Source organism: Phycodurus eques, chromosome 5, assembly GCF_024500275.1.
Source record: "Phycodurus eques isolate BA_2022a chromosome 5, UOR_Pequ_1.1, whole genome shotgun sequence".
Lineage (NCBI taxonomy): Eukaryota > Metazoa > Chordata > Actinopteri > Syngnathiformes > Syngnathidae > Phycodurus > Phycodurus eques.
In genome coordinates, this window is record NC_084529.1 from 3,520,994 (window position 1) to 3,541,719 (window position 20,726).

The 20,726-nt window shown below is 47.5% G+C and overlaps 2 protein-coding genes across 5 annotated transcripts; one reads left to right on the top strand and one right to left on the bottom strand.

The window, feature by feature from the left end:
- The first annotated feature begins 590 nt into the window (after positions 1-590).
- Positions 591-5,950, top strand: prr33 (proline rich 33). 2 transcript variants are annotated; one of them, XM_061677013.1, is made up of 2 exons: positions 591-693; positions 2,818-5,950. In XM_061677013.1, the coding sequence occupies exon 2, from the start codon at positions 2,833-2,835 to the stop codon at positions 5,536-5,538; it is 2,706 nt and encodes a 901-aa protein (XP_061532997.1). In that variant the 5' UTR covers positions 591-693; positions 2,818-2,832; the 3' UTR covers positions 5,539-5,950. The 2 variants fall into 2 exon arrangements, with proteins under 2 accessions (XP_061532997.1, XP_061532996.1); XM_061677012.1 differs by lacking the exon at positions 591-693 and adding an exon at positions 838-950.
- Positions 2,213-19,166, bottom strand: lsp1a (lymphocyte specific protein 1 a). Of its 3 annotated transcripts, none has more exons than XM_061677016.1 (13): positions 18,923-19,166; positions 16,122-16,262; positions 14,914-15,181; positions 13,498-13,631; positions 13,194-13,422; positions 11,788-11,904; positions 10,159-10,202; positions 9,765-9,846; positions 8,807-8,944; positions 7,288-7,383; positions 7,103-7,189; positions 6,911-7,013; positions 2,213-2,590 (listed from the first exon to the last, which is right to left on the bottom strand). In XM_061677016.1, exons 1-13 carry the CDS (start codon positions 18,979-18,981, stop codon positions 2,568-2,570), a joined length of 1,521 nt encoding a protein of 506 aa, XP_061533000.1. In that variant the 5' UTR covers positions 18,982-19,166; the 3' UTR covers positions 2,213-2,567. The 3 variants fall into 3 exon arrangements, with proteins under 3 accessions (XP_061533000.1, XP_061532999.1, XP_061532998.1); XM_061677015.1 differs by having other exon boundaries at positions 9,765-9,840; positions 11,788-11,931; XM_061677014.1 differs by having other exon boundaries at positions 11,788-11,931.
- Positions 19,167-20,726: the final 1,560 nt, after the last annotated feature.

The following is a 20,726-nucleotide window of genomic DNA, read 5'->3' on the forward strand; positions in this document are numbered from 1 at the left end:
ACAAGGTGGCGCTTCGAGGTCATATTTGGGAATGTTTGAGACTAGACGGAATGGCGCATGACCAGAGAGAGCCAATCACAAGCGACGGCTTGAGAAGGACGAAGTTGAAACGAGTGTTTGAAAAATGTGGCAATTTTTCAAATGTTGCTAAAATTGTAATCATGGAAATTTCCCAAAACAACACATTTTCTCCCAGTAATGTAAGAGTTTTGTTACGAAATGACGTAATCTCGTCCCCTGTAATCTGTTACTCCCCAACAACGTGATGCGACCTAAAGGGTAAACGTAACAGCTAGCATGTCATGTTTCATCATTTGACATCTGCGTAACAGTTTATTACATTACATAGCATAATAACATACATTAAGACTGTTACGCTTGTATGTGACGCCTGAGCCGGGGGTCCCTGGCGCACGCACGGGGGGCCTTGGTGCCCGCTTTTGGATCCTGGAGGGAGTTGGTGGAGTGAAACTTAAGGTCTGGAGCGCGCGTTTGTGGCCTGGCGTCCCGCTCGGCCGCCGCTGTCACTCCGTTTATTTTGGGACTGTCATGGCGTGCGGGCCTTGCGTTCGGAGGCAGGGGGGGCCGAGTGGGGTGAGACGCCAAGCAGCCGCTTCGACACTCCGGGCTGCGACGAGCAGGCGGCAGCCGGACGGACGGACGGACGGCCGCCCCCCTGCGCCACTGGACCAGGTAAACGCATTTCGACTTCTCTGGCTGGGAATGTGTGTGTATGTGTGTGTGGAGGGGGGTTCGGGGGTGGGGGGGGCGATCCGCTGGGGCCGAGCCCACCCGACCTCCCCACCTTGCTGCTGTTGTTGTCGTGGGTGGGGGGCGTGGACCTCGAAAGCGTGTGCTCGCTATGTGTCGCATTGCTCAACTTCCTGACTGGACTTGTCTCGCTTGAAGGGGAAGCTGCCCGCCGCACTTGGGCCGCCAGCCTCAAGCCGGTAAGAAAGTGTCTTTGTGTGACGGGGTGTTGCCGTGGGGGTGGGTGGGGTGTGTGTGTGTGTGTGTGTGTGTGTGGGGGGGGGGGGGGTCTTTTTGGGTCCGGATTGATCGTTGCGGAGCACGACGGCTTTTGTGACACTGCTATAATTACTCTTTCCACTTTGGACGCCAATCTTCCAGTGCCTTAAAAGGAGGGGGGTCGGGGGTCGGGGGTGGGTGGGGCTCTCATATTTTAACAGAGGAAGGGGGGTGCAGAAGGTGGAGGTTCGCTGGCCTACATTTCATCAAGTCGTGACAGGTGATTCTTTACGACTGGCTGTTTTTTTAACAAAAATACTTTTAATTATTCTTAGGTCTTCTTAACTTCTCCCGTGATTGGCCGTGCTCAGTGGCAGCCAATCGGCTGTCGGACGGCCGCGACGTCATCGGTCTCGTGCTCGCGAGCCGTTTTCACACCTCGGCAGTATAAATACACACGTACTGTCCTGTAAATATACTTTATGTGCCAGGAGGAAAGACAATAAAGATCAGAATTTGAATATATGGAATGGCTCATCCAGTTGGGTCAGTGAGACAAAAAACTTAAAAATAAGACCCCAATAAAAAGCATTCACCATTCAATAATAGGTAAAAGTATTGTTTTGAAAAGGACGTTTTACCAATTTGATGACGCACAAGATAAGTCACTATTTTATTCCTTGTGTGTCGTCTAAAATGTAAAACTTGGCTGTGCAAAAGGAAAAGAAAAGAACTTTGTTCCAGTGACAGCTTAAATACATTTAATAGCGCTCTTGGGACAATATTATCAGTTATGTGTGGCGTTTATCGTGAGTGCATCGAAACTTCAAGTGCAACACGATGTACGCACCTTCCTACGGTTTCGAAAGCAGCCGAGAGCAAAAGCGCTTAAGTCGACGGGAGAATACGCTTGAGAGGCCACGCCCACGTTTTAGCACTTCGGGTTTGAAGGTACGTAAATGAACTTAAAACTTAAGTGGGCGCCTTCTCCCTTCTACGCGCACCACGTGAGCAAACGAGAGTCATTCCATTGTGACTCTGATTTCAAAACAAAAACAATTTCTTTTCGTAATAGTACTTTTTACCTCAAAAATACTTTAATCTAAAAAATGTTTAGTACGGAAAACATATGACTTTATCTTAAATACATATTACTTTAAAAACTTCAGTCTCGAAAATACAGTACAACCTTTTTTTTTTTTTTCACATGTATAGAAATTGGTAAATAGGAAGGGACTGTATAAAAAGTATAAAAAAAGATTTTAATTGACTTAAAAAGGGAAGTACAAAGTCATACAAGCGCAATAAATGTTTGAAGGAGGAAAACAAAAAGGCCTCAGTGATCGAAAGGTAAACAGACAGGAAACAGCAAACAGGAAGTGCTTGTACAGTGATTGTAAATGACGTAAACAAAGAAATAAATGTGTAATAAACTGTACCACTGCGGATACCGTACATAAACAACACGGCACATAACAACTACGTGATTGTCTACGTATGATGTTTAATAAGTCTGAGAAAGTGTTGGGGGAGGTCAGTGTTTATTTTTTATTTATTTTTTGGCGGGGGGGGGGGCAAGCTGGCGAAAGGAGACCACCTCAGTAGTCTCTTGGACAGAAATCTGGAAAAGACACAAAAAAGATACCTCTTATTGTTAAGAAAAATCAATCTTCACCTTCACCAAAATGATTTTTATTCTTTACCGTTATGTTTTCAAGTTTAAACCAACAGATATGTAATAAATGTTTTAAACAGGTAAATAAAAACAGCTTATATATAATGACAAACTCACAGACATTTAAGATGATGTGTGTTTTAGTCTGACACTTGTTGTGGTTTGGTCTTCAGGAGGCAGAGGCACTCATGGCGGTCGCATACGGAGCCGCCATCCCGCCCGGACTCTTTAACCTCCAGTACCCGCCTCCCCTATTCCCCAAGCCCGGGAAGGACAACGCCCGTCTCCAGAAACTCCTGAAGCGGAACACCAAAAAGAAGACATCCCCGCAGGCGTTGCAGTCGGCCGCCCCTTTCCGATCCAGCCTCTCCCCCGTCAACGAAGCCAGCCCCGACCTCGAGCGCAGCGACCGCTCCACACCGCCCAAGACTCCTGAGGTGCCGTACGCCTTCTACGCCGCCCAACGCTCGTCCCGGTTCGCCGCCCGGCCGCTTTATCAGCATGTGGCGTCGCCGTACCCGCAGCGAGCGGCCTTTTCTCGAGCGGGCAGGTTCTCGCCTCAGCCGCTCGCCTTCCCGTCATACCCGCAACATGGCAGCGTTGCGGCATCTCTGTACTCAAGTTTGCCGCAACTGTCTCCAGCGCCACCCGCTCCGATGGTCCCCGTCCAGCCGATGCCCTCTGTAATCGCTCAGCAACCTCCTTCCTCTGTGCCTCGCCTGAGGACGCCGCCTCCTGAAGTGAAAACCCCAGATGTGAGTCCTTTTCCAGAAACTCCCAGACCAGCTGCAGCCCCACCAACCAAGCCAAAACCAGCGAGACCCAATCTGACCTCCTGCCCAGTACCGGGAGCTCAAGCTTTGACTCGGCCTCTCACTGTGCTGACTCAGTTCGTCAAGCCAAAAAGTCCTCGTCCAACGTTCAAAGCAACCGAAGCCTCGAAATCTCCAAAGTCCATGTTCGAGGTTCCTCAAATACGCTTATACACAGCGAGCACATCCTACTACGAGACGTCCAGGACGCCGCCCGTGTATGACACAGTTGCCCTAACCGCCATCGGCAGCATCGTCAACACTGAAAGCAACCAAGGAGCGAGCCTGGCATTTGAGGCCAGGAGTGTTATGACCCCAAATACTTTAGTATCCTCGGAACCACAATCAAAAACACCAACTGCAGACGCGAGAAGAGAAACAGCAAAAGTCAAAATAAACGCAGCAGTAGCTCCAATCATCGAGCTCAGGAGAGCCACACCCACATCTGAAATGAGAGTCAAAACACCAACCCAGGAAATGCTATCGCCAAGGTGCCTCACGGGGCGTCCGAGAACCCCGACAAAGCGTGCCGCAACGCCCGTGTTTGAGATCTCCAAACCTAACCCTCTCTTGTTTGCGGTGTCACCAGTGATGATGGAGCCAGAGAGGTCGAGAACCCCTAAAATGAGAGCCAAGACTCCTGAGATCAATGTGCATCTGACGGTTCTGAACGGGGACGTACAGGCGAGTCTCCCACAGACGATTACAAAGTCTAAATCAGAATCCGATCTCACCAGAAGAACTCCGACAGCTGAGCTAACACCTGCAGTGACATGTTTTGGATATCAGAGGCCTAAAACTCCAACCTACGAGGCATCCCGGCTGCTCAGTTCATCTCCAGCTTTTAAAAGACCGAGAACTCCCACGTATGGGACGTCCCCCCATGGTGGACCCGCCCCAGTCTTCCAGAGGCCAAAGACGCCAACTCTCGTGGGGCCCAAATCTAAGTCTGTCTACCGTGGACTGACACCTGTAGAGTATGCCGCTTACGGTGGAATCAGAACGCACAAGCCGGCCTTTGCGATTACCGGAGCTCTGGTGATCACTCATGAGGAGGCCGCATCTACCCAAAGTAAAACAGCAACGCGAGAACTGATAGCCTTGGAAGTCAAAGAAAGCCCCAAAACTGAGGAGAGGGTCTCTGCTGCCCCAGCAATTCCCATGATTGTTGTTTCCAAGACACCCGAAACCTCAACAGTGACACCGAAAACGGTACCAAAGGTGGTTCCTCCACCGCTACCAGAGAAGAAACAACAGATCCAAGAAACACCAAACATCAAATCTCCAACCTCAGAGGAGAGAACTCCCGTCCACCAGAAGACAGACTTTCCAAAACCTCCTGTGGCCCAACAAGCTCCTCCTGTTCCTGACAAAGATCCTCTAATGGCAGTCAGAAAGCTTCTTGGCAAAGAGAAAGCCCTGCCCTCCAAATACCAAGGTCAGGCAAAGCTTGAGGAGTCACTGAAAGTCACTGAGGTAGAGAAGGTAATAGCAAGATCCACCCAAAGTCAGGACAAAGTCAACAAAACTGGAACATCTGCAACAGCTGAGAAGAAAGATGACGAGTCGCCCAAAACTTTCCAGAAGTCGAAGGCATTGAAATCCAAAATGAGCGGCTGGTCCAGACTGAAGAAGCACATGGTGGTGGAGCAGGAGGAGCCTTCGTTTCCACAGACAGAGGCAGCGGACCAGGGCCCGGACCAAAGCGAGGGGGTCCACACCGCCGGTTCCGCACCCCCTAAAGCCAGCAAAATGTGGGACGCCGTCCTCTTCCAGATGTTCTCCAGCAAGGAGAACATCATGCACCAGATTGAGCTGAAGAAGGAAGAGCTACAGATGGGGGAGGAGAAGAAAGACGAGGACGAGGCCAGGGATGAGGCCAAGGACATCCCGTCCTTTGCATACCGGCTGCCCATCTTGCTCTTTAGCCCCAAGTTTGACGCCAAGAAGCTGAGGGAGGCGGCCTCCAGGCCCCTCACCAAGTTCTCCACCGTCTTCGAGATGGGTCTGATCGGACGCAAGGCCAAAGACGACGAACCAAAAGACTTTAACAGAACCGCCAAAGGTTTCAGCTCTTCTTAAGAGGCCAGGAAGGCTCTTGGATATTTCAGGATAGCTTAAGTAAAGAAAAGTGTGCATGAGTGGACTCTCCTTTGTAATCACCAGGCCTGAACAAGTTGCGCTCGGTTTTGGTAATGCTTGTTTGGAATTTACGTGAGCGTCTCGTTTGTCTGATGATTAAAAGCCTTGATGTTTCAACTCATTAACAAGCCTCTGATTTGTTCCAAATGTTCCTTTGGTGGTCTTTGACATTCACCATGGTGCTACTGGCTTGTCCTGAAGTTTGATGCTTTTATTTAGATTGTGTCATGAATGACAACACTAGTAGTAACATTTACACTGTTTTTTTTTACTTTGTTGTGTTCTAGAAGAGACTGAATTGAACCTAGAATGAGAAGGTTTTTGTCAACAGAATGTCAAGAAACTTTAAAGGTCGTCACGAAAGTTGAAAATACGAAGAGTTGGGCGTGGCAAAATGTTGGATTCACTGTCTGGCAATGTTCTTCTCTCCCCCCCCCCCCCCCCCCCCCCCCCGTGTGCATGTTTACTGTCTGTCCATTCGCCTTACTTTTTTCATCGAAATCTGAATTTAATCTGGATTTCCAACTTCACTTCCCGAGGGATTCTCAAAATAAACCAACCACACAAAGTTTTTACCTCTTGCCAATTTTTGTCAATTACGTATTACTTCAGAACTTCTAACAGTTAATTTGGGTTAGGGTTCGGGGGTTAGGGTAGAGTTAGATTAGGGTTAAGGGTTTAGGGATAAGGGTTAAGGTTAGGGTTTGGGATTTTGCGTAGGGTCATGGGTTTAGGGATGTGGGTTTAGGTTTAGCGCGTGTGGTTTAGAGTAGGGTTAGGATTAAAGGGTTGCGGATAGGGTTAGTTTTTTTCTTATTCTGAATATCAGATATAAAACTTTTTGAGACCTATGTTTTGTAGGGCACCTTGTGTGTTTGGACCACTACAAATAGTGGCACAACGGTAGTTTCTGGGAATATTTTGGAGCCAAAAAAAGACATGGCAAGGGGGTTTCGACTTTCAAGATTATCAGGAACCCTTTCCTGACCACGCAGGTCTGGTGCAGTTACTTCAGTCATTGATCTGAATTACACAAAAGGTGAATTTACATCATTGTCCTGGGGACCTCAGACCTTTAGTTCCAAGAACAAATTTTTCAAACTTTGTTCCTGGGATTATTTGTGAACCGAAAGAAGACCCTGTTTCAAGAGGCCCAATGAACCTTTTACATTGCTGGTGTGCTCTGGGGACCTTGACATTTTAAAATCAAGGAACACATTTACCAAGAACTAAGGGTTGCTATTCGGTTATGGTGCAAAAGTGCCTTAAGAGTCATTTCTGGTTAATATAATGTGGCTGTGACTTCTCTCACCAGACTTTCCGTTCATCGCATGTTCCTGGTCCACAGAGATCTTCTCATACTTGCCATGTCCTGTCACCACAAACTTGAACTTCTTACTCACTGCTCCTGAGCCCTGACCACAGCACAAACAAACAAAACAAACATCACAATAATGATGTTACAATAATAACACGCGTACGACTTAGCATTAGCATGTGTCACCTTGGTGTTTGCGGCGGACCTCCCTGATGAATCTCCAATAACCTCCCACATGTTCTTCTTCTGCATCACATCCCCACACTTCACATCCTGACAAAAAACGGTCATGAGTTAACACTTAGGTTAGCACGAGGGCATTAGCGCCTCAGTTTAGTTTGTAGATTCACACGTTACGCCATGTTACTCACCGCCGCTCGGCTCTGCGGAGGTCGGCCGCCGTCGGGTTGACCCTTAACCCACTGGGTGATCAGGTTGGCCACACCCACTTTCAAGCCATCAGCATCCTGATTGGTGAATATGTGAGACGGTAAAGAAGAGAGAAGCAAGAGAGCGCAGCAGCAACAAGAACTTGAAGGTCTCATTTAAAGTGGGGAGTTTCTCAAAAAAAAAAAAAGAAAAAAAACTCTGGTTGATTGTCAGTCATCCAGGTTTTGGTAATCTGCAAAAGTTGTTGTGGGTTGTTGACGATGTTTCAGCTTGAATTGCTTTTTCAGTTCTAAATATTTGGTGCGGAGTTCCTCTATTGATATCTCTGGTGGGTGTGTCCCCTAGGGGATTGGTGTTGGCAGATGGCAAAGGTCAACATGAATCCATGCCTTCATCAGGTCGCAACTGGATTACTGTAATGCAGTTTACTTTGGAGTCAGCCAGACCTCAGTCTGCCTTTCGCCCGAAGTCAGCTGGGATAGGCTCCAGCGTCCCGAGACCCCGAACAGGATAAATTATGTCTGAAATGACGTTTGTAAATGATGTGATGTTCAACTGTCTTATGTTGCATTTGTATCGATGTACAGCACTTTGTTTCAGCTGCGGTTGATTTTAAAGCACTCGCGATCAATCAAATTGAGTTGAGTTGAGCTGTTGGTTCGTTCAAAACTTTGCTCAATAGTGTCCGCTTCAGCCACGGTGTGGGACTCTCTTTGGGAGAGACGTCAGAACAAGTAACGGGGAAGTTAATCCTCACCCAAACTTCCAGTTTGGCATCGTGTAGCTGGCTTCGTTTACATGTCTCTCAAAACAGCAATCATCTCTTCCCACAAGTTGGACAACTGGTTGTTATGTAAGACAATCATTAAACCAGCCACATACGAAAACAACAGCAGCAGCAGCAACAAGCCTCTTGTGACCACCCTCAAGATACACTCATCAGAGACACACAACGTTAGTAAATAGAGGAACGGGATGTCTAAGATTCAGGGTTAAGGGTGAAATTGAAGAAGCCTTTTGAATTAAAGGTGAAACGTCTTCAACAACCAACAAGAGTCCAGTTGCCTCGATTTAACTTTTTGCGCATTAGCACAACCTGGAAGACTCAGAATCGACACATTTCTTGAGGAAACCTCTCATCTCTAATGAGAGCTTCGGGTTCTGAGAAGCACACAGACACACTAAAAAGATGATGACCTTAGATGAATAGACGAGACGGCCATGATGGAAAATACAATTGCGTTACGTTTCTTTAAGCTCAGGATGATGTCACAGTGACTGGTGGTCAAAGTAGGAGCTGTAAATGGTTACATCTTGTTATGCTTTGTGGAGGACACCAGCTCTTTTGAAATACACTAACATTTGAGCTAGGACAAGCTAAAGCTAATGCTATTGTCTATGTTTACATATTAGCATGTTAGCATCCAAGTCAGACTTTCAAGTTGAAGATCTCTGCTCAGTCAAGGTGGACAATGTGGGAGTTACCGGCGCATCTCTTACCCGACAGGAAGTTGTTTTGGGGGGGCCGCTGGTCCAGGCCTCACCGGCCTCAAACAAGCTCTTTTTGGAGGTGACGGCCTCCAGCGAGTTGGGAAGGTCCGCCACCGAGGCCTTCGATCCACGAGGTTCCTGAGAGTTCTGGAACCCAAGAGAAGCACCGTCACAACTGATTGATTGATTGATTGATTGGTTGCTTGGTAAAACAGTTAACTTAAGAAGTGAATCCTCAAAATGATCATTGAACTTTGTCATACATGACACCATGCTCTTCCCACCTCAGATGTTGCAGGCAAAAAAAGCTTCCCAATTGATCGTGACCCCACAGTCTAGTCTACCCGCTTCCGATTTGGGATCATTTGAGCAAATTCCCGAGTAGGAGTTTGTCAAAGTTTGAGCTCTGGAAATGCTGCATTAAACCAAAATTGGGGTTTAGTTTTGTTTTCCACACGGACAGAGGATCATTTTGTTTCTCTCACCGAGATGAACTTTGACCTAACCTTGCCCTTGTCGCAGCTGTTACACTTTTTGGGAAACTGTTCGGTCAAAACCAAAGTCACATTCGTACGAGATGCATGCTACATTTCTACCCGACCGTTATCCTGCAGGTCAAATTAAAGTTAAAGAAATACAAAGAAAATCGAAACAATCGTTATTGGAGTTTCTCTTTGGAATCATTTCAGATACCCTGGGTCAAAAGAACCCATTTTAAAGTTTGAAATGCAAAAAGACGTTTGTGAGGTTAAAAAAATAAAAAATAATAAGATAAATAAAAGAGTTAAAACGGCTGGACTCAATACGTGTAATCAACATGTCGTATGTATTGAAAATGGTAATATCGGAAATGTTCCATTTCTGACACTTTTGGAGAATGAAAGATGCATAAACGAATGTGAGAGATTAACATGCAGAGGACCAAGACACAGGACGTTGAAGGAATGAGTGTGCGGGGGGTGCGCACCTCCACGGCGTGCGCGTACTGCTCCATCTTGTCGTCGATGTTGCTGGCGAGGACGAGCGCTGGCGTCTTTCTGAAACTGTTACTGACCAGTGACACACAATGAAAACAAATAATTACCTCGTTGCCTTGACAACACGACAAAAAGCAATTTCCACTCGGAATTCCAGGCAGCGGCGCGCGAGACCCTTGACCCACATTGCCCATGAATGAATGCGACCGGATGTTTGGTGGTGGTCGGAGGGGCCGTAGGTGCAGAACGGCAGCCACGCGTCCGTCGGCGGTGGCCACACAGGTAGCTTACCGCCACTCGGGTGTGACAGTGGCGTTGGACAAGTGCGATATGAGTGTAATAATGCATTATTACCATTTGAACATGAACAATATTAACAGTCACCTTTTCTTCAGCGAGCGGTTGAGGGATTCTGTCCTCTCTGTGATCTGGAAGTCACACGACAAAACAGCAACTGAGGACATATTGTGAACGGAGTCACGACTTGCAGATAAAATGTTTTTAGAAAAGGAAAGGGATGTTTTACAACGTCTTAAAGACTTCAAAATGTCTTTGAAGGGGTGTCTAATAGAATTGAAGTCCTTAAAAGCCTGTTTAAAGGTGTTCAAATGTGTTTCAAATCATCTCAACGTGTTCAAAGGTGTTTAGAAGTTGGTTTAAAAGTGTGTAAAATCACCTGTTCAAGTGTTTAAAGATGTATAAAAGTGTTTTTCAACGTGTTCAAAAGTCTTTGAAGGCACCTGTGCTGTAGAGGCCTTTTTTGTGTGCGTGCGAATTACACTTTTGAGTGAGTGGGCCGCAACGCCATCAGTGACTGCTTCAAACGTACGCTTATTCTTACGAATTATTTTAGTTTAAAAGCCTCTGCAGCATCGTTGGGTGTAATGAAAGGAGGCGAAGTGCCTTCAATCAAATGTACTTTCATCCGGACACACACAAACACGCGCGTCAACTGCATGTTGGGGGGGAAAAAAAAAAAAAAAAAGCCCCAAAAAACATGCAGAGTCATGCACGCCTCGAACATGACATCATCGTCGGGCGTCCTGAAGACGTCGGTGAGGACATTGGGAATGTCGCAGGACCCCCAAAAGATGATCAAAAAGGTGCACAAATGAATATAAACTAAGAAAATGTGTCAATTGAATAAAGCATCAGCCGTGTGGCCAGCGAAGCGACACGCGTCATGTGACTTACGACCGGAGCGTCTGCAGCTGTGAAGTAACAACACACCTCATTGGTTACCATATTGACCAATCAACAGCAAGCGCTTGTCTCGAATCATCATCATCATCATCATCTAAAATAATTACAATATTTTCTTATTTTGTATTTATGGATTGATTTTGTTATAAATTATGTGTTTTATTTTAAAAAGATTATTACTAGCGTTACAATTACACTAAAGCAAAGCAAAGCAAATGTATTGATATCAATGTGCTTTACATGATTAAAAGCATTGAAAGATGAAGAAAAAAAAGCAGCTTATAAAGATTTAAAACAAAGAGGGAAAAAATAAAATTAAAATAGAATTAAAACAGCAGTACAAATATTTTTTCATTAAAATGTTCAACTTTGTTAGCTGCAATTATAATAACCATTTCTATCAAATAAGATTACAATAAAAACATCAAAGAATAATTGTAAAACTGTATAATTAAAATCATTTTTAAAAATCATCTACATTTTATGATATTATATATATTTCATTATTGAAAAAAATATGGTAAATCTTGGACTGGACTGGGTCTAGTGCTGATTCTAATAACCAGTAATGACAAATAATATTTAGACAGTAAAGTTGTTCATTGTTATTATATTAAATTGATGATATTAATACAATTATAAAGTCAAACTTAGATTCCCCTCCAACTGCACAAGGTTTCGACTTGGCAAAGCACCAACGGCCAAACACGTTTTAAGCGCTGGGGCGCAATTTTGTCCCCATGGGAACGTGACGCAATTCTGCCTACGAACGGCAAAGTCAACAACTGCGGTCGCTCGGCAACCACTGACCTTGTGCGTGGGCGTCTTGATGGGGCCGAAGGCCTCGCCGCCGCCGCCGTCGTCGCCCGAGCTCTTCACCCGCTCGGCCGCGTCCTTCCTCCTCCTCTCCGTGCGCCGACCTGCCTCCTGTCGATCAAATTCAAAGACATCCCCCTGTCAATCAAACGTCAACAAATGATCAAATGAAAGTTTCTATCTGAGCACACGTCAACCTCTGAAAATATCAGAATGAAATCCCCAAAAGTTAGGATGTTATATTGACAAAGTCCTGCGTGTCGGCCACAGGTGTCAAACTGGTGGCCCGGGGGGCAGATCCGGCCCACGACGTCATTTTACGTAGCCCGCGGGAGTTTGCATCGACTTTGTGTTTCTTGCTAAAATACCAAAAATTGCAAATTGGCTTCCCTTTTACAAATATTGAGATATTGCTAGCATTATTTGTGACCAACCCCCCTTTTAAAGCAAAGCTGATTCATACTGTAGTTGTAGTATTTATCCATTAATTTGTCTATGTAATAATATGAGGCAATCATATGGGTTTGCAGCCATAACGGCCCTCCGAGTGGAACCGAAACTGCGATGTGGCCCGTGACAAAAATGACTTTGACGCCCCTGGACTGGAGGTCATGATCCTCAGCCACCCGTCAATGTAAAAAAAAATGAAAGTGTACGTATTTTTCACAACCCTAGGTGGCAGCATACATTGGTAGAACGTGAACATTTCGTTTCATATTTCCTATACCTGTGTATAATGCGCGCTATTGACTTTTGTCAATTTTTGGGGGGAAAAAATGTTCATTACACACGAGAAATTACTTTATTTGTTCTTTGCACAAAGACAAACTGATAACAAAACATGATGAAACGTACATACATCATAAACAATGTGTTTGTTAAATTATATGTGCACAGCATGTGGAAAACATGATAGCATGTTGACCTAATAACAAATGTGCACAATTTAGACAATATCGCTTTATCTGATGATTGCGATTCATTATGAATGTTCCATAAAAAGGATCAAAATGATCAAGATGAAACTGCTTCAAAGTCAGTGTTCCAATATGTGTTCGAAGGTTTGATGCATCATGAATCTAACCTTTTCAAGATTGCACCAGAAGGTGGCGCTTTGAGGTCATATTTGGAAAAGTATGTCGTGTTTGAAACAATGACCACACGACCAGAGAGAGCCAATCACAAGCGTCGGCTTTAGAAGGAGGAAGTGAATCCGGGTTGTTGAGGCTATTTTTCAAATCTAACTCAAATTGTAATCATGGAAATTTCCAAAAGCAACTGTCATTTAATGACCCCCTAACCTCCCAGTAATATAACGAATTACAATGACATACATTTTGTAATGAAACGTCATCTGGCGACATGTAATTGGTTCCTCCCCAACAGTGGGCGGCGCTCACCTCCTCCTCGGCGACACGCTGCCGTTGGTCATCTTGTCGCCGTCGCTCCTCGTCGCTTCGGAGGCGATTCCTCGGCTCCCTCCCCCCGGCGAGCTCGTCCGGCTCGCGCTCGGCCTGGGCGTGGCGACGCCTCAGCTGCTCCGGCTCCTGGCTCTCCTCCTCCCGGAGGTCGCGGCGGATCTTCTCCGGGCGACGCTCGGCCGCCGCGATGGCCTCCGCCTCGCCGCACCTGACATATCGTACGCTTGACAAACGTGCTAATTCTAATGCTGATGCTGTCAGCGTCTCGCATGTTAGCATGTACCCGGGGGACCTGCTCTTTGATCGGTTGCTGGGCTGTGATGTCACTTCCCGTTGGGCAGCATCCGCATCGGGTTCGGGATCTCGGAGAAGGAAAACTTCAGACGTGTACATTTGCGTTTTTTGTCTTTCCTCCACCTGAACACGAGAACTGCACATTAGAAGGAGGAACCACACAAGAACTACGCCTGGGGAGCACAAGAACCGCACACAATAACGGCACACGAAGCACACAAAAGAAGCAAGAATTGAAAAAGAAGCACCACACAGGAAGGATGTAGGAACAACAGAAAAGAAGAATCAGCAGAACAGTCACATCAGGAGCACAAGAACCACGCACCAAGCACACAAGAACCAAACAAGAACCATGCAGGAACATGCAAGCACCCAACAACCAGACAAAAACCACTTGACGAGCACATGAGCACAAGAAGCACACAAGGGTCTCACGGCAACCACCCGGGAACCACAAAAGAACCAACCAGGAACCTACAAGAAACGCACAAGAACCACGCAAAAATAGTCCATCAGGAACCACACAAGCAAGGAGCACCCAAGAACCATACACAAGGACCAATTAGGAATTATCCACCCAAGAACAACACAAGAATAATCCAGGAACAACACAGGAAACCCACAAGAGTCACACTGGAACCATGCAGGAACCACACAAAAACCACTTCAGGAGCACACAAGTAGGCCTGGGGGGATAAAATCAGCTGACTTGACTAAGTACAGCACAAAAAGCACAAATTCTGCCTCGAAGCAATAAAAATGCTTCATAAAAGCATATTCGCGCCACCCGGAACCACGTTTGGCCACCGTCCATGTTTACCGCAGGGACGTTGGCTGCAGACGGACGTGGCTGCCCGTGGGTCACAGAGACAAAAAAAGACGCTCGCGCGTGACTAAAAGGGCCAAAATGAAGTGGAATGGAATTCACGGGGGGCAAGACCGCCACGAAGCGTACCGAGCGCACGCATCGGAGCGGCGGGCTTCCAACCAAATATCACGTCGGTCTCGGGATCGGATCGGCGCAGAAGTTTCAGTTGGGCTCTTTGGCGCCGATTATTCAAGCTCAAGATCCTTTATTGTCATTGTGCGAGACACGAGACAACTAAATTGAGGAACAATTTCTCCTCCGTCGAAGAACAAGCCGAGAAGCGCACAAATGGACAAGGAACCGCACAACTAAAGAAGAAGCACAGCTGCGTCACACAGGAAGCACACTAGAAACATGCAGAAACCACCAAAGAACCAGCCGGGAAGCACACAATAGAACCACTTAGGGAGCACTCAAGAACAACACAAGAACCACAGAAGAGGCACACAGCGACCAGATGTATTGAACGGCACAAGAATGTCACAATTCTCCTGAAGATGTCATCGAGGATGCTAACGGGACAAAGCGTCCGCTCACCTGACTGGCGTCGTCCGACTCCGCCGTCTCGCCGTCTCCGTCTTCATCGTCACGCCGGACGCGAGTGGACCGAGACGCGCCGGACGCCGCGGACGTGCCTTCCGAGGTGGCGCTCTCGCGCTCCTCCTCTGCGCGGTGCCGTCCTCCCCCGGCGACCTCCAGGAGGCGCTGTTGTCTCCTCTGCTCTCGCCGCTGCGTCCAGTCGCTGAAGCCTTCGTCCTCCTCCAGAGACGGCGAGCCGCCGGGCTTCGCTTGCACGCCGTCAAATCTGGACCGAGAGGGAGGGAGGGAGGGAGGGAGGAAGGAAGGAAGGAAGGAAGGAAGGAAGGAAGGAAGGAAGGAAGGAAGGAAGGAAGGAAGGAAGAATGCATGCGTGTCAGTAAGAACATTCCGGAGCTTGTGTAAACATGAACGACCGCAAGTTGTTTACGGTCGTTTCCAACCGTGTCTGACGTCAACTCGGTCGTCGGCCACCTCGGCCGAGCGGGAGGTCGTCGACCTCGCTCGGCTCGCTCGAAACCCGCGGCTAAAGTCAATATTTCTTCCGCATTTGCCGCAAAATAAAATCCGCCAGCCGCGGCAGAACGTTCAAAAGTGTCAGCGAGATTAAAGACCACGACATTAGACTTAAAGAAAAAAAACAAAACAACCTCAGCCCGGGCAATGCGCTTGGTTACAATTCCAAGTTGCACTGTTGAAAATGTCGTTGTAAGAGTTGTGTAACGACTTCGATGACTTTTGGATTCAAAGCGTAGATCGCTATTTTGGAATTTGCTCCGCAAATAATAAAGCATGATCAAATGTAAATACTTGTTCAAAAATGCACATGAAAACACGATAGCATGTTGACCTAATGACAAATGTGCACAATTTAGAAATCGCTTCACTTGACAACCAGATCAACGAACGTTCCTTACAAAGTCCCAAATTACGGAGACCAAAAGTCAATGTTTTTTTTTATGTTCAAGTGTAACAATGAGTCAAAACTTCCCAACATCTCAAACACCACAAGGTGGCGCCCGGAGGTCATATTTGGAAAACTATGTCATGGTTGAGACTACGGCAGAATGGCACATGACCAGGGAGAGCCAATCACAAGCGTCAACTTTAGAAGGAGGAAGCGATGTGAAAAAACACATTGGCGACGGCACGGCAGCCGCATTCCTCGGCGTTTGCGTCGCGACGGCCGGCGTGTGCGAGAGACGTACGCGTGGTCGTCGTGGGCGCGGTCGGCGACGTGGCCCGCGGGCGCCGCGTGGCACGTCCCGCGACGGACGTCCTCCCGGGCCCGCCGCCTGCGTTCTCGCTCGACCTCCTCGGCGTCCTCGACGCTCCTCTGAGCCGTCAGCCTGCCGGACGACAAATCGCAGTCAGCGCGGTAAAGACAGCTTCCTAAAAATGGCGTGAGACGCTCGAGTGGCATGTTGCCCTTCAGACTCTGCGGACACTCGTGCATAAATGAACTACTCGTTAAAGCTCTTACACTCTTGTCTTGATAGAATCACAATAACGGTAAAGACATGCAATAGTTCCCACGCTTTCACAAATTCATACATTTTCATTCACATCTGAGAAATAAGGGCATTCATTTTGCTGTCTGCTATTGTGTGAGTGCAAAATGGCTGCCGTGTCCGGCGGCGTTAACGCGAAAGACAGCTTGAGTGACATCTGGAAAAGAAGCAAAAAAAAGGAACTCAACATGCGTTTGAGGTAGTTTTCACGGAAAAGAGGAGAAAAATACATTCGACCCCAAAACGTCATTAGCGTGTCTCCACAAAATGTGCTAACGGTGAAGACATTTGGGTATTCGAACTTTGACAAATATGACTTGAGAATCATCTGTATCCGCTTCCTGTCCTCCTTTGTACTTCCTGTGCGAGTGACAGGAAGCGAAGGCAACAGAGGTCGCGAGCTCGGCGCACGGCTGGACGGCACGTTTGCTTTCAAAGCTCCACCGTCGAAAGATAGCAGCCCCCCCCCCCCAAAAAAAAAAAAAAAAAAAACAAAGTGAGGCAGAAAGAAATCTCGATGAAGGCCGACTGCATGTTTTTGTTTGGGATGTGGAAGACGTCGCGAGTGAAGAAAAGTACAGAGTCCTCGTCGACTTCAGACGCGGCGTCATCGTCTGTATGACGCGACAACGATCGAGAAGAAGAAGAAGAATTAATTACAGGTCGCGCGCCGGGACGAGATGATGTCACGACCGGTCGAAACCAGTCGCGACTTGTCAACAAACGCGCTCGTCGTGTTTCGAGCGCTCCCGGCTAAGAACACTTACAACGAGATATTTGTATCATAAAGCACCGCATTTGTATCAAAATATACACTTTGGAAAACAGGAAACGGGAGGTGAGGTGAGAGGAAGTGAGCTGTGTTGACTTTCCCTTCATCCGCAGACTCCCTGGGGGGCACGCGGTGAGGGGAGGGGTCTCAATCGCCTGTCAATCTGATAACCCTCAAAAAACAAAAACATTCCTCTGGCTCTTATCTGCCGGTAGTGTAAGTGTGTGTGTGTGTGCGTGCGCGTGGGACGGACGGGTCAAAGGTTGCAGTCTGTTTACAGCTGTTTACAGCTTCCCGAGCGATGACATCATCACCGCGCCGAGATAAGCGCACACTCACGCGTTTTTGCTCGACTACTTTACGAAACTCCACCACTTTCTCAAAATAAAACCAGCCTGAGAGACGTCAAAATAAAAGCCATAAAGTTCATGATGACGTTGCTGCGTCGCCACGGAAACCGGGCAAACAGGCTTTTTGGGGGAGATGACATCATCGCGAGGTGACATCACGCTCGACGAGCGCGTGACACTCGGCCCTGCCTCCTGCTTTTATCGCTCAGACGCGACTCGCAAGCTGGCAAAGGAACCGCGCCGGCGAGGCGGCGCTGGGTGATGACATCACGATGACGCACGGTCCGCTGGCTGATGACACGCGTGAACTCTCGTTATTTCATCTCAGTTCCCCTTTTTTTCTGAAATGAAAACTGTTGCCAAATGGAACGGGCACGGCCGACCGGTTAGCACATCTGCCTCACAGTTGTGGGGCCCGTGGTTCACTGGACACAAGACCGATTCGCACGTTTTCGCAGCGCTGCCCTCGACTTTTGTGACCCCCGCACAAGGTAGAAAAGGGCCAAGCTGGTAACCTTTGACCTGTGAAAGCGACACCACATCCTGTCCCGGCCTCCTCGCAGTGCCACGAGCGAAACCCAAATCTCCCTTCTCTTCCCAAATCGGTGTCAACGTGTTGTGCGCCCGAGCGTTCCAAATCCGTCAAAACCCTAAACCCTCGGTGACCCGGAATCCCAGCGGGAGCTCACAACACCGCAAACAAACAACGTTCGCTTCCGGCAACCCGTCGACGAACTCGTTCAAAGTTGACGAAAGAGTGTGAAAACGCACCTCGGCAGCTTGTGGGAGACTTTGGCACCGGGAGCATGGGAGACTTCCTTCTTCTTCCTTCTTCTTCTTCTTCTTCTTCTTCAGAGTTTGTTTCGCCGCTGTCGCTCTTTGGGGTCGGAACGCTTCATGTCCAGCATCCGCTCCCCGAGATCTCACTTTGACAGCCGAGCCAGATCAACGAAACGGCTCCAAACCCGAAACCTCCCTGACCCAAAAAGCCTCCCCTGGGGTCATCAACACATTTCACAACAACAGAAAGAAGCTCACCTTTCTACCAAATCAATGTCGACAACATCTCTCCAAAGTCAAACCTTCCTGACCCCAAAACTTTTCAGTCATCCCAATTCCAGACCACAAGCGAAAAAACAGGAACTGAGATGAAAAATCCCATCGATCCAAAAATGTCATTAGCATCTTCAGAAAACTTCATTTGGGACACAGATATGAAAGATGATTGTGCCAATCATTCAAATGCATTGATTTTCCAAAGGAAATTGAGTGGGCCGTGTCCACACCGTTATGACCCAAATGATTCCTAGCAGGAACTTTGAAGACCACAAGCATGAAAATCCAAGAAAGGAGAATTGTTGTGTGCTGGAAGTCACCTGATGAGGTTCTGGAGACCTTCTTTGCTGGAGTTTCTCCTCAGCAGCGCCTCGGACATCTTCGGGGTTCCTGCGGGGGAGGGGGGGGCTCGTCTGGGCTCGGGGTGGGCCGACGGTCGGAAAGTCGCTTCGTGCCGCCGCCGCTTTCGGGGTCCCGAATGTTTTGCCGCCGCTGGTGACGTTCCGCTGCGGCTACGTTGCGCTTGTGCCGCCGCTGGCTCTTTTGTTGCACTCGCCCTCTTCCCTCCCCTGCACGGCGCGTCGGGAATGTCGGGGGGCGGGAGGGATTGGGGGCGGGGGGCGTGCGGGGGCAGGTTTAGTCATCACGGCCCTCCCCAGTCCCCCCTCCGTTGTCCTACATGTGGTTTCCATTGAGAGCAGCTCAGCATCCTTCTGTTGTGTGGGCGGGGGTTGAAAGCTGATTTCCCCCCCCCCCGAACACCCCAACATTTGCGTCCGCCTGCGATTGAAAGCAGACGCCACGAGGGAGAAAGTGTTTGGCGTGCGTGTATGCGTGTGTGTTTTCAATTGTTTGTTGTGTGTTGGACTTTGTTGTCGCAAAGGTTGCCACGGCGACAGCACTCGGCTTCAAACGCGCGTGCGAGACGACGACCGCACGCGCGCGCACACACACGAGAAGTATGACGCCGCTCAAACGACAAAGTTGGCGACATCGCTCTGCTGCTTCGATACAGGAAGTGACGTCACAGGCAAAGCAGGAAGCCTTCTGTGTCGCCACAAACTTGACTTATATTGTTTACACGTTTATATTGTACTATTTGTGCTTGACTTTTTTGGTTTTGTTTTTCGTTTTACACCTATAGGACACGAAAGAACGTCAAAAAAAATGAGACGAAACCATTGTTCAACTTTTTTGTTTTTATGTTTTAAGTTTGTTTGCGTTTACCTTTTCTATTTTATATTTAACGCTTATGTTTCACGATTTGTGTTGAACTTATTTTTACACGTTAAAAAAAAAGGAGATTAAACCACCATTCAACTGTTGTGTTTTTATTTTTGTGATTGTTGAATTTTGATGAGAGCGTCTGCCTCACAGTTGCGGGGACCGAGGTTCAAATCCGGCCTGGCTCCTGTGTGGAGTTTGCATGTTCTCCCCGTGCCTGCGTGGCTTTTCTCCGGGTGCTCCGGTTTCCTCCCACATCCCAAAAACATGCGTGCTAGCTTGACTGAAGACTCTAAATTGACCGTAGGTGCGAATGGTTGTTTGTTTCTATGTGCCCTGCGATTGGCTGGCGACCGGTTGAGGGTGTCGCCCGAAGATAGTTGGGCTGGGCTCCAGCACGCCCGCGACCCGAGCGAGGAGAAGCGGTGAATGAATGAATGAATGAAATTAAACAACTTGGGTTTTCATGGTTTTATCATTACCAGTGCCGCACTTATTTTCACATTTATATGGCGATAAATGATTGTATTATTTTCTGTACCTTCTGTTATTAAGCGTGGCAAACTTCTTTTTTGCAGTTTAAAAAATAAAGTAAAAAAAAAAAAAACAGTTCAAGTTGACAGACTATTGTTTTAATGTTGTCCTGTAACACAGCTTAACTTCTTTTTACGCTTGTATGACAGTTGCGAATGTTGAAAAAATGCGAATTTTCGTCTTCGTTCCTCGTTCCAGTTCAGACTGTGTTTTATTGTTTGTATTTTACAACTTTTTTTTTTTTACACATTTCGTTTGCTCTTTTTAGACGGCTGATGGGCAAAATGCTGCACGGATGAGAAAAACATTTTTGGGGGAAGAAATTCAAGCGTGTATGGTGAAATAGTTTATTTTAATACTTTTGTC

What these genes read in the sequence shown, in the direction of transcription:
- lsp1a (XM_061677014.1), bottom strand. Translation starts at nt 18,981, where the DNA reads ATGTCCGAGGCGCTGCTGAGGAGAAACTCCAGCAAAGAAGGTCTCCAG. An exon ending in AGTACGCGCACGCCGTGGAG is followed by an intron (nt 8,945 to 9,764) that starts GTGCGCACCCCC and finishes CTTGGGTTCCAG; the next exon opens with AACTCTCAGGAACCTCGTGG. An exon ending in GGTCCGCCGCAAACACCAAG is followed by an intron (nt 7,014 to 7,102) that starts GTGACACATGCT and finishes TGCTGTGGTCAG; the next exon opens with GGCTCAGGAGCAGTGAGTAA.
- prr33 (XM_061677013.1), top strand. Translation starts at nt 2,833, where the DNA reads ATGGCGGTCGCATACGGAGCCGCCATCCCGCCCGGACTCTTTAACCTC.